At 35.9% G+C, this 12,753-nt stretch overlaps 3 protein-coding genes across 7 annotated transcripts; all 3 read right to left on the reverse strand.

The window, feature by feature from the left end:
* Positions 1 to 878: 878 nt before the first annotated feature.
* LOC106324929 (histone H3.2) lies at positions 879 to 1,541 on the reverse strand. The gene has a single exon (XM_013762934.1). It carries the CDS (start codon positions 1,478 to 1,480, stop codon positions 1,070 to 1,072), a length of 411 nt encoding a protein of 136 aa, XP_013618388.1. The 5' UTR covers positions 1,481 to 1,541; the 3' UTR covers positions 879 to 1,069.
* Positions 1,542 to 4,397: 2,856 nt separating this feature from the next.
* LOC106322649 (protein TRANSPARENT TESTA 12-like) lies at positions 4,398 to 6,834 on the reverse strand. Its single transcript, XM_013760737.1, has 9 exons — positions 6,515 to 6,834; positions 6,140 to 6,427; positions 5,788 to 6,041; positions 5,590 to 5,676; positions 5,459 to 5,515; positions 5,120 to 5,358; positions 4,924 to 5,042; positions 4,749 to 4,838; positions 4,398 to 4,640 (listed from the first exon to the last, which is right to left on the reverse strand). Exons 1-9 carry the CDS (start codon positions 6,791 to 6,793, stop codon positions 4,554 to 4,556), a joined length of 1,500 nt encoding a protein of 499 aa, XP_013616191.1. The 5' UTR covers positions 6,794 to 6,834; the 3' UTR covers positions 4,398 to 4,553.
* A 1,386-nt stretch (positions 6,835 to 8,220) lies between these two features.
* LOC106322650 (protein TRANSPARENT TESTA 12-like) lies at positions 8,221 to 11,031 on the reverse strand. Of its 5 annotated transcripts, none has more exons than XM_013760738.1 (10): positions 10,945 to 11,031; positions 10,559 to 10,835; positions 10,185 to 10,472; positions 9,786 to 10,039; positions 9,599 to 9,685; positions 9,438 to 9,494; positions 9,112 to 9,350; positions 8,903 to 9,021; positions 8,722 to 8,811; positions 8,221 to 8,617 (listed from the first exon to the last, which is right to left on the reverse strand). In XM_013760738.1, exons 2-10 carry the CDS (start codon positions 10,823 to 10,825, stop codon positions 8,555 to 8,557), a joined length of 1,464 nt encoding a protein of 487 aa, XP_013616192.1. In that variant the 5' UTR covers positions 10,826 to 10,835; positions 10,945 to 11,031; the 3' UTR covers positions 8,221 to 8,554. The 5 variants fall into 5 exon arrangements, with proteins under 5 accessions (XP_013616192.1, XP_013616193.1, XP_013616195.1 ...); XM_013760739.1 differs by having other exon boundaries at positions 10,559 to 10,832; positions 10,945 to 11,005; XM_013760741.1 differs by having other exon boundaries at positions 10,954 to 11,004.
* Positions 11,032 to 12,753: the final 1,722 nt, after the last annotated feature.

Here is a 12,753-nt window from a genome sequence, read left to right on the forward strand (position 1 = left end):
TCAAATCAACATACCCATTCCGATCACGGGAACTCCTTCATCGATGTTGATACAGCCGCAATCGTTGTCACTGTGAACAAAAAAGAAATCAAAAACGCGAATCGTGAATAAACATATCCACATCTAAAATGAAACCAAATCAACTCAAAATTCAGGAGATGGTTCTCATATTAGGAAAGCTTACAATTTTACAGTCGCAGTTCCACCTCCTTGCACGAGGGAAAATCGTAGATCGTGGGTGATGGATTTAATAAAGACTTTAAGAAGATGAATATGTAACTGGTAGGTTTTAGAATTCTAAGGAAGAAGATGAAACACGTTCTCAGAACTCAGGTTCCGTGGGAGATGAAAGCAAGCTCAAACCTAATATCAAAACGACAGCTTAAGGCCCGGCTAATCTCAGAACTCAAAAGCCCAAAACGTAATTGAGGTAGACAAACAAACACACCCCATTGGTTGAATTTATCTGTCTACGTGGAGGGCTTCTCTTTTGAGGATATTCAACTTTTAGTATAGTATAGATTTTTTTTAAGCTCTCCCACTTTAGCGTTTCCGTTTGCTGCTGTAATAAGGAGAGATCCAAGTTCCAATATTCAATATTTATCCCACGTACGTTTCATTCGTCATACATAACTCATAACCAGCAATGCACAGTGTATTCTCTCTCAAACCGAATGGTTTATGTGTCTGGTTAGACCGGATAACTGTTGACTACAAACTATGCTTAGGTAATGTAGTGTCTAGTGTGATGTGTTGTTATACACCTTACATGAAATAAAGCGACTATTTCAAAATTCATAAGATTATGATCATGATCAACACAGATAAATGATTTAACACAAAAAGACCCAGTAAAAAAAAGTATAGCAAGAGAGTTGGGCAAATAGTTTTATATTAAACAAGAGAGATTTTTCTTTGGGACATTTCGCCGAACACCTTCACGACTATGTTAACATAGACTAAACCTAAACAAACGCATAATTAAACACGAGCCAAGCTCTAATCCACAAACTAAAATCCCAGAAACAGACTGCCCATCAACGAAGCTACACAAAGCTAGAGTCTTTCTTCAAGCTCTTTCACCACGGATCCTCCTCGCGAGCTGGATATCCTTGGGCATGATCGTAACCCTCTTAGCATGAATCGCGCAAAGATTCGTATCCTCAAACAAACCCACAAGGTACGCCTCCGCCGCCTCCTGCAGAGCCGCGACGGCGCTGCTCTGGAACCTCAGATCGGTTTTGAAATCCTGAGCGATCTCGCGGACAAGACGCTGGAAGGGGAGCTTGCGGATCAGAAGCTCGGTGCTCTTCTGGTACTTCCTGATCTCCCTCAGCGCCACGGTTCCGGGACGGAACCTGTGCGGCTTCTTCACTCCTCCGGTGGCCGGAGCCGACTTCCTCGCCGCCTTGGTTGCGAGCTGCTTCCTCGGGGCTTTTCCTCCGGTGGATTTTCTCGCGGTTTGCTTGGTACGAGCCATTTGAGATTCGAAAAGGTTTACTCTTTTTTGCTTAGTGAGAGGATGTGATTGGTGAGGAGAGTGATGGCTGTGATGTGTGTTTTATAAATGAGTTATTTATTCTCATCCGTTAGATCTTTTGGCTTATTGACGGTCGATATTGGTTATAACTATGCGATCCGCGTCGTTGCTTGTTTAGCCAATCAGGATGAGTTGTTTACTTTGCTATCCGCGTCGTTTGTCAACCAGCCAATCAGAATGAGTTATTATTGTTTCTTCCGATTTATTTCCACGGATTATGACTCCTACTCTCTTTCAATTACAAGGCGCGTTTTCAAACTAAAGTATGGAGGAGGGCTTCTCTTCTAAATAAGTAAAACATTCTTTCTTTTTTTTAACTCTGAAATTGAATCACTCTTGTAATGTTAACAACCAGACAAAATAAAAAACCCAAAGACCAAAAGACAGAGCCTCAAACCCAAAAACCCAAACATTCTATTTGTTATACACTTTTTCTTTGTTGCGAACTGTGATCCATTATCGCTATAATCTGAACGATCAATCATTCCTTTGTTGCTAAATTTAGGTTATATCATGCTTTCTATGAATGTTTTCTACTTTAAAAAAATCAGGATAATAAATATGTATTAAACATGTGTTTGCAGTTGCAAATCTTCAGAAGTACCTTTTTTATCAATTTTAGAAATATCTAAGAGCATCGTTAACGCAAAGTTCTTAGTACAAAGTTCTTAGCAGAATATAAGAACCCGACTCTTAATTTTTAACTGAAAATGTTAAAAGTCGGCTCTTAAATAAGATATTTAAGAGCCGACTTTTAACATTTTCAGTTAAAAATTAAGAGTCGGGTTCTTATATTCTGCTAAGAACCTTGTACTAATGATGTTAATGATGTTCTAAGAGCACACATATGGCTTAGACGCTTAGTCGTGAGGAATGATGGACATGTACCCTAATTTTAGTCATTTCTCATTTCAACTTTGGATATAAAGTTTTTCTTTACCATAGTCATTTGAAGACCTAATCATAAATTTAGTATTATGAATTACATTGGGTCGATGTATACTTATAACTCCACCCCAAGGGAAATCACATGAGTTCAAAACTATGGTCAATGCCGAATAACAAAATGACACATAATTCTAGTTACGGTTATGCATGATATAGTCTTCAATGTGACCATGCCTTATTTGACTTATTCTTATAGATAGATATGTATGTAAATTTGACTTGAGCATTTTAGTTTCAAGACATTGTATGAATCAAAAACAAATCTCATTTTTCAACGAAAATAAATTTCAATTTAATGTCCAAAATACTCCAGGACAACATTATTATTTTGTTTATATGATTGAACCACATTCGGATGTATTCCATATTTAATTATTTTAAATTTATAAAATCATAGTGGGAATTATCCAGGACTCAGCCGAAAAACTCTTACATGTCTTCTACCTTTTATGGTTTATGTATTGATTTGTTACATTAGGACATGTATATAAATATCTATCTTTTATAGTAAACAAATATTAGCAAACTTATCCATTTAGATTATATATGAAAATAATATTATAATTGGTCTGATAGGTGATGATTACTATATATGAACTTTAAATGTTAAATATAAATCAAAATTGAAACGATTGGAAACAAAAAAAAAATGCACAATAGTGGACAAAATAACGAATCAATTGTGGTTATTAACAAAGAAAATTTACATATGTTAACCACACTCTCCTTAAATAAAAATACATAATATAAGAAAATAGAAAAATGAATCAAACCTTTATGTCTATAAGAATCAAAAACTCACATAGTTAGCCAAACAAATCATACTTGTTTCTTTTTCTATTATTTTACTAAGAGATTTGTTGATGTAAGATAATCAAGCTACACTAACTAGAACACACAGTAACACATGGATATTTCTTTTCAATGAATTCGACTAGATTAATCTTTTTAAAAGCACATACAAGTTCTTCTTAAAAGCAATCCTTCAAACAAGTTCAAGACAAACTTTGACTTGTTGACTAGTCTTCCTCGTTCACAGACTTCACGTAGTTTATGAACCACTCAAACCCTTAATCCCTAGTGGCTTTGCTTCTCCTTATTCGGACTTGCAAAACCTCCTATTGCTAAAAGCTCTCTCTGTGTGTTAAAACGTCACACCGTGCCAAGCCTCCTCTTTATATTCTTCAGAGGAGAAACCCTAGACATAAAATCTATTTAATGGAAACTTTCGATATCTACTTCTTCAGCGAATAAGCCAATCTTCCTTTCTTTTGAGTTAGATTACTTCTTCTCCAATTCTTCCTTTAAACTGACTCCTTCAGTAATTCTTCTTTGAATGCTCATTAACTCACCCGACCAGCTTCTTGTATCCTCATCTGATGTCGTAGTTCATGTCGTGCTTCATGAACTACTACAGCTCCGTCTTGACTATACATCTTCAAGATTGTCAAAGCCAAACTAACTCATAGTTTCAGTTTGATGGCTTTAGAGAACATGCATTTAGCACCTTTGAAATCAGTTTGTTGGTGGTTCTAGTTTGAACGATTTGAGGTCGGTTAGACAGGGCTTGAAGAGTGCAAAGAGAGTTTGATATAAATTTTTGGTGTTGCAGTTGAGAAAATATTTTTGGTGTCTAGTTCAAATATTGAAGGCCGAGACTGGTACATACGTACAACGGTTTTATTTTGGTTTCTTTCTTGGAATTGACATTTTTGTTTTGTTTTTTACAAATCTATGCTCAAATTCTGTTTTTGTGATTTCCCTATGTAAATAACTTCTAAAGAAATTTGTGAAGAGTGTGCTCAGTCTATTTATTCTACTATTCAACATTCATATAGAAAACAAACCGAACCAGATATAACACCAGTCAAATTGTTGGCCATTTTTGTCATTTAAAATGTGATTGAAATGATTGTTTTGACGCTGAATTTCATTCAATAAAACCAAGGAATAGTATTGTTCAAAGAAACCTTAGGAGAGTGGGACAATATGCATATGTCAAACCGAAAAACAGAGAAATGCAAGTTAAAACGTATGTCGTTTACTGGTTTCCCCTACGCAATGTCTAGTCCTTCTGTCTCGGGACCTCTTCATTTTCTTTGTTTGCATCCGAGACAGACCAATTTTTAATGCGCATACTTGCTTTTCGTGCCTACAAATTTTAAAGAAATGATGAACAATTGTGTTAGAACACACATAGACGAAGATGAAATAAACCATACAAGCGAACCAAAAGCAACAAACAAAAAAATTGAGTTACCTCTTTCTCCCAGTCACATCTCATAACAATAAAAATTAAAATCAATGTTTGAATGGCGGTTCCTCCAAATATCATACCAGCCCAAATGCCCTATAGCATAATGGCAATAGAATTAGATATAAGGAGAATAACGTTGCAATATTGATATCAAGTAATGATAGCAAAACTGGATTACCTTGACACCAGACTTGAAAACCCAGCCCATGATATATCCTAGTGGAAGTCCAATGAAATAATAGCATCCCAGGTTTATATATGCCACAAATGATTGCCAACCCGAACCAACCGCAACACCTAATAAAAACTCACATCACCAACCAGGTTATTTTAGGATAGCAAAAAGAATTTACAAATTGTTTTTTGTAGCGTACCGGAAAGAACCGGTTGAATACTGTTGAGAAGAATCGTGAAGGCTAAAAGAATAGAGAGATCATTGACTGCTTCTATGACAGTTTCACTTGAAGAAAAAATCCAGCCTATTTGATCATGAAAAAATACTACAAGCACCAAAAATATTATTCCGATGATTAACGATTGTGTTACTGATGTGATCATTGCAAATCTTGCTCTTTTTCCACTGCCAGCTCCTAACTCATTCGCCACTCGTACGCTACAAGAGCACGTGATTATACTTAAGGACTGCTTAAGCCGCGAACTAGCCTAACCAGAGATCTAAACGAAAATTAAAGTATATATATAAAATCAATTACCCGGTCCCGGCAAAGAAAGCAAGTGGAATCATCATTTCCAAGCCATTTATCGACATGCTGCCAATGAAAAATGTTATAAAATCTGTGAAAATCATATCTAATATACATATCAATCCAAAACTATGACGTACCATATAGACAAAGAGTCGACAGCGATTTTTGTATCTTTTAGATTTCCAGTCATCACGATTAGAATCCTATAGTACCAATACTCCAAGCTGTATCTTGATAAAAATCTACCGTAAGAAGTTGTGGTCCCATACGTAAACAAAACTTTATAAAAAAAATTTGCCACACAAGTGGCGCTGTGGCGTCTAGCGAATTATTACCAAAGCATGATTCCAGAGGACGTGGAGAGCTTTGCGAATTCCCATAGTCTGGTGAAAGCTTCCATGGAGAAACTCATCCAAGTGAGTGGGCAACCGCCGCAAGTTGCGTAAGTAAATAACATTAAGACAGTGAGCCACCACGACACATTAATAGTAGCCATGGTCCCTTTGACTCCAAGTTTAAGACCGTATACAAAAAGCCAGCACACAAATATGTGAACTACAAGTGCCACTCCAGACACAACTGCAACCACCTGGTATTGTAAGAGATATATCAACCAAACACATTTAGAATTAACCGCCAGGGGACTAATAGCCACTTATGTTGCGACCTCTTAATTTAGTTACATACCCTATTCTTGAGCTGGCATTGGAAGAATCGGCTGAGAGGGAAATAGAAGGCAAACGCGAAATGTGTAGGAATGGCCCAAACGGCGATGACACCGGAGAGCTCGGCGATGTCTTCAGGCTGACCGAAGAACTTAAGAATTGGAGACGCAAATAAGTACATAGGAAGGAGCAAGGTGGCGAATAAGAAGAGAACAATCCAAGAACGCTGCATATACACTCCCAACATATCATATTTCTTAGCTCCAAACGCTTGACCGCACAGCGTTTCCAACGCACTCGCCATTCCAAGCTGCATATATTCATACATATATATAGTTTATTTTTAAAACTAAACATTATAATATAAGTAGAAAAATGTTTTTGTATGAGTGAATACAAGGAGGCCTAGATTGAAGCCGATGATGACGTTGTTGACGATGGAGATGGCGGCTAGTTCGAGCTCGCCAAGGTGGCCGGCGAAGGCCTGAGTGATGACCAGGATTGAGTAGGTCGAGACTCTGGAGAATATGGCCGGTCCAACTATACGCCATAGCTTCTTGGTCTCTATCCATATCTTTCTCTTTATTTCTCCATCTTCCTCCTCCCCCGCATGATCCCTTAACAGAGGAATCCTCGACTTCTCTATACCTTTTGCTGTGTCGTCTCTTTCTACCATCTTCTCGGAAGTAAAGAACGTGGAAGAGAGTGAAGACTAGATATGGGAGTGAGGACTGAGGAGTATATATGAGAGTAAAGCATTTTGAGTGGACACTCCACCATGCGCGCGGTCAGGCCTTTTTTTGTTTTTACTATTTTTTCTGTCCCGATGCAACCAATAATTTAGCACGTATGTTTGTTTTCAATAAGACGAATAAAGTAATAGTAAATTAAATTATAGCATTTTTAAAACAAATTCATGAAGAATTTTATTTATACAGCCTACTATAGTTGATACCACATGCAGTTTATCCTTTTGGTTTTCTATTTTTTTTTGTGTTTAAATTTGGTTTTCTATTTTTTTTATTATTAACTTTTTCTGAAAACAGATCTTAGAAATTCTTAAAAGATAGAACTACGCGACTTAATGTTTTTATAAAAAATAATTTATATTAATTAACATTCAAACCAAATTTGGGTATAATAACATAGCAAAACTCCGATACACCGGAGAAAACAACAAGCTCTAGATTACAAAACGAAAAAGCTAGATCTAAAGCAGAAAACCAGAAACAACGTTTCAATCTGACTTAATGTTATAGATCAGTACCATTTTACTTTCTCGTTTCAACATCTCTTAATATTAGAAAAACGATTCAAAGATTATAATGTGTATATATTTTCTTTTTAAAATTGTATAATTTTGGGCTTTCTATCTAGAATTTTCAGCCTCGGCTGATAATATTGCATCTAAGGCATAAATCACCAATCCAAATAATATGAAATAGTGCCTTATACTACTATGCGATTTATTTATTACAGTCATAGACCCATAGTCAACATTCTATTCTGATTCTGTTTGTTCCATTATATTTTTCTTTAAATTCTGTTATACGCTAATCACACATTCTATATGGTCTATTTAACATTCTCTACCTGCTGGTATAATTTTGACGATAAAGTAATAGAATGTATATTATTCAAACTGTTGTATTGCGTACCTTTTTCATAATCATCTTTGTTTGATCAACAACTTAATTTCCACGTTTTTTATGCTAATTACGTCCACATTGTTCGATGTCATAGATCCAACAACTCCCTTTTCTACCCTGATATGATTCTATACTGTCTAAAAGTTCTCTCTTCTATATAAGGCTGTGCCACTTTATTCTCATAAACTATTGAAAGAATTATTTCAAAAGAATGTCGTGTTCCTTGTGGATCTACTACTTTCACAAAGCTGTTATAGAATTGACACGTTATCGTTCATGTCCGTTCAAACTTTTTCGTCAAAATGTCCGTTCAAACTTCTCTAGAATATATTTTGCTTTATCAAAATTTACCATAAAAATCTAACACCTACAATTGGTAAAGTACACATCGGTCTGTTGTAGTCCACAAAACTGCCATGTACCCATCTTTCTTAGACTTCTAAATTAAATTCCCCTTATGGTTATGCTCTCAAAACTTTGGATCATCAAACCTGATCGAAACAGGAGTGATACCATATGCAAATAGTTTTCTAACTAAGAAAAATTGCGAAGTGAAAATGGCTTAGTTTCATATTCGGAAAGGAACACAAGTCAGTCATTGCTCCATTTGCGATTGACAAAACCAAACCATATGTATACTACCCCGATCTACCAGTTGCCAGTTAGATCAATCGATTAATCATGTGAGGTTGTAATGATAACGCATGTGCTTTACTCTCTACAACGGCATAGCTTTATGGAATGCATGCTCAAAGTGTATTTTATTTTACAACTGTATACCATTTACTTTAGTTTCTTGCTTCTGAGTCCGAGATAGACCATTTGTTAATGCGCACACTTGCTTTTTGTGCCTATACATATATATCAAATAAAAGTCGAAATAATTGCATTAGAAGACATGCATGGAATTAATCATATACCTGAACCAGAAAAACTAAAAACATTTTTTAGTTACCTCTTTTTCCCAGTCACATCTCATAACAATAAAAATCAATATCAGTGTTTGAATCGCGGTTCCTCCGAATATCATACCGGCCCAAATGCCCTATAACAATAACATTACAATAGACATACATGTATAGATTAATAAATTAACCTTTAAATATTGAAATTTATTATATAAAATTGGCGTTTACCTTAACACCAAACTTGTAAATCCAGCCCATGAAAAATCCAAGTGGAAGTCCGATGAAATAATAGCATCCCAAGTTTATATACGCCACAAATGATTGCCAACCTGAACCAACGGCGACACCTAATCAAAAAATATAAGACACACTTCAACGCTGTTGACCTGGTTTATTTTTGGAATAGCGCACAAACTGATTTTGTCTTTGTGGCGTACCAGAAAGAACCGGTTGAACACTGTTGAGAAGAATCGTGAAAGCTAAAAGAATAGAAAGATTCTTGACTGCGTTAATGACAGTTTCACTTGAAGAGAAAATCCAACCAATTTGATCATGAAGGAATACAACAAGCACCGAAAGTATTATTCCGATGATTAACGATTGTGTCACTGATATGATCATTGCAAATCTTGCTCCTTTTCCATTGCCTGCTCCTAATTCATTGGCCACTCGTACGCTACAAAAATAATATAAACCAAACTAAACAAAAATTAAAGTATCCACACGATAGTAATAAAAACGAGAGATTGGTATAAGGTTATACCTTGTCCCGGTGAGGAAAGCAATTGGAATCATCATCTCCAGTCCATTTATCATCATGCTGCCAATGAACATTGTAATTTCTTAAAAATAGTTAAGAAAAATAGGATATGATAATTTCCATATTTATTATATTAGTTTTCAAAATATATACATTTGACGTACCATATAGACAGGGAGTCGACAGCAATTTTTGTATCTTCCAGATTTCCAGTCATTAGAATTAGAATCTTATAGTACCAACTCTCCAAGCTGTCTCGATAAAAGTCTACCATAAGATTTTGTGTTCCTATCGTAAACTAAATTAAATGGAAAAAAAAATGCGAGAAAAGTGGTGTTTAACTAGTAATACCAAAGCATGACTCCGGAGGAGGCAGAGAGATGAGCGAACTCCCAAAGTCCTGTGAAAGCTTCCATGGAGAAACCGGTCCAAGTGAGCGGACAGCCGCCGCAGGTGGTGTAAGTAAATAAGATGACGAGATTTAGCCACCATGACACGTTAACAGTAGCCACTGTCCCTATGACTCCAAGTTTAAGACCGTATACAAAAAGCCAGCACACAAATATGTGAACTACAAGTGCTATTCCAGATGATATTGCAATCACCTGGTGGTAAAGCAAAAGAGTATCAACCAAACCAAACACCATTAACCAAAGAACATATGCATTCATTAGATTTCAGAGTATTCATAATTGTGATTGTGAGTGATATTATCTAATGAATTAAACTTATAAAATGTGACATATATACCCTATTCTTGAGCTGGCAATTGAGGAATCGGCTGAGAGGGAAAACGAAGGCAAATGCAAAATGGATAGGAATGACCCAAACTGCGATGGAACCGGAGAGCTCGGCGATGTCGTCAGGCTGGCCAAAGTACTTAAGAATGGGAGTTGCAAAGAAGTACATAGGGAGTAGCAAGATGGAGAATAAGAAGAGAACAATCCAAGATCGCTGCAAATATACTCCTAACATGTCATATCTTTTCGCTCCAAAAGCTTGACCGCACAACGTTTGCAACGCACTCGCCATTCCAAGCTGCATATAAGAGAATTTATAGTTTCTTGATATACAAACATTGTAAGGTAAGCCAAATAAAGATTTTTATATGCGTGTGTGTATACCAGGAGGCCGACGTTGAAGCCGATGATGACGTTGCTGACGATGGAGATGGCGGCGAGTTCTAGCTCGCCGAGGTGGCCGGCAAAGGCCTGCGTGATGACGAGGATCAAGTTGGTCGAGATTCTGGTGAATATAGCTGGTCCAACGATACGCCATAATTTCTTAGTCTCAACCAATATATCTCCGTCGTCCTCAGCTTCATGTTGACCCCTTAACAGAGGAATCGTCGCCTTCTCTACACCGTCTGATTCGTCGTATCTCTCTCCCATCCCCGAGCTTCTGGAAAATTATAAAATGATCAAATAAACGAGTACTACGATAGCAGATACGTGTTGACACGCACAATATATTCAAAAAAATGATAATCGGGAGATTATAGAAACTGAACCCGTGTTACTTGTCTACTTATCGTCGATATTTTATGGAAAACCAAACATTTTTTGTTTTGTTAAACATCAATGGTTACCATATATAGTCTCATATGATGATTAAATAAAAAAGCAGTAGCAACTAGCAAGAAACCCTCGCTTTCAAGATGATTTATTTTACTATTAACGCACCATGAGTCAGTTACTTAATCATGATATACCAAATCTTTGACTTCCCTCAATACGCTAACTACGTCCACACTGGCTGTTGTCATGGACTTAACTTTCATTTGATTTTATCCATATTGTAATTAAGAATTTATTCATCTATATAGAGCCGAGTCCCTTCACACTCATAAACTAATGGTTGCAAAACCAGAGAAGATGTTAGTATGCTTATTTCTCACCAAACATGGCATTGCTTAGGTTTTGGTTTGCATAACTGGATAACTATATACATCGATTTACTGGCTTTCCAGATTTCAATTGATCAATCTTACGATGTATTTAATAATTTGCGGGTGGAAACACATTCTTCTGTTTCGTGCATCCCACCGTTTTTATGCGCAGAGTTGCACACTACGTGCCTGCATGCAATGACATATATGTTATATAAACTATATAGGTGAAAGATAACAAACAAATACTAGACAATATATTCATTTTTGGAAAGATATAGTATTAGAAAATTGAATCCACGAGGAAGTATTAAATTTTTTAACTGGAATAATTTTATATCTATTTTAGTTCAAAAAAGCTTAAACGTGTAATAGAAACAGATACATAGCGCCAAACTCCGGTGGGAAAAGTCATCTCTGTTGAGTTTTAGTCATCTGACTAAATAATTAATACGGTGATGCAAAGTTGCAAACATGTTGGCCTGTAAATTTAGGAATTAGTGTAGCCTATATATATGTATGTATATATAAGAAGCAAAATGATCCAATATCGCTGCATAAACATTCCCAATTTGTAATCTCTAATAGACTTGTAATATTTTCTTATAGGCTACTCGTTATATTAATCTAAGCCCGAAAGTGCTTTATGAAGTTGAAGCCTAGTGTGACGTTGTTGATACTTGAAATGGCTTGGAGTTCACGATAGCCGAGAAATGGCCTCCGAAGGCTGAGTAGTGATGAGGTTGTAAATAAAGTTTTAAAAGTTTAAACTGGTGGACTCGTTGTCTGAACTGATATGGCCCAACATTTTTGTTCTGGTAACACTGTAAGCTTTTTGTCTAACCATTTGTTGAGGTAATGAGATGTGGCCTGAAGAGGTAACACCATAATTATTTTTTTGGTAAAAAATATTTTCTTATTGTACCATTATATCTTTAACATTATTTTAACCGTTTTAATTATACTATCATGGTTTATATTATTAGACGCAAAGTGTTTCACGTCGTTTGAAAAAATCTTTAATAATATACAAGATAGATAAGTCACTCCACTTATCACCTGGTTTTAGGTTGGAAATACGTATAGTTTAACAAAGTATCAGAGTCCGATCCAAACAATCTAACCTAATTTACATCAATCGATCTTGCCCAAAGTTAGTCCATCAGTTCTTACCTGAACATTCTAAAATTAACGATCAAAGAACCAACATAGACGTATTAGAAACAAAGATCCTACATCAGAAGTTGAAAGAAATCCTAAGTAATCCCGTAATAAACTCGATGGACTTAAACTCGAATCTAGCGTATCCTCAATTATATATGGAACTTTTCTTTTCCACCCAATTTCAAGTTTAAGAATTCGTTTAAACTAAACGAAAGATTATGGAATTATTTTATTAATCTATGATTTGGATTTACATAAACAGATTAC

Source organism: Brassica oleracea, chromosome C2 (genome assembly GCF_000695525.1).
Source record: "Brassica oleracea var. oleracea cultivar TO1000 chromosome C2, BOL, whole genome shotgun sequence".
Taxonomy (NCBI): domain Eukaryota; kingdom Viridiplantae; phylum Streptophyta; class Magnoliopsida; order Brassicales; family Brassicaceae; genus Brassica; species Brassica oleracea.

Coding starts and splice junctions, on each gene's coding strand:
- LOC106324929 (XM_013762934.1), bottom strand. CDS start 1,480: ATGGCTCGTACCAAGCAAACCGCGAGAAAATCCACCGGAGGAAAAGCC.
- LOC106322650 (XM_013760738.1), bottom strand. CDS start 10,825: ATGGGAGAGAGATACGACGAATCAGACGGTGTAGAGAAGGCGACGATT. Junction 9,351..9,437: donor GCTTTCCTCACCGGGACAAG/GTATAACCTTAT, acceptor TTATTTTTGTAG/CGTACGAGTGGCCAATGAAT. Junction 8,618..8,721: donor GATGTGACTGGGAAAAAGAG/GTAACTAAAAAA, acceptor ATATATGTATAG/GCACAAAAAGCAAGTGTGCG.
- LOC106322649 (XM_013760737.1), bottom strand. CDS start 6,793: ATGGTAGAAAGAGACGACACAGCAAAAGGTATAGAGAAGTCGAGGATT. Junction 6,042..6,139: donor AATGCCAGCTCAAGAATAGG/GTATGTAACTAA, acceptor TTACAATACCAG/GTGGTTGCAGTTGTGTCTGG. Junction 5,677..5,787: donor TCCTCTGGAATCATGCTTTG/GTAATAATTCGC, acceptor ATCAAGATACAG/CTTGGAGTATTGGTACTATA.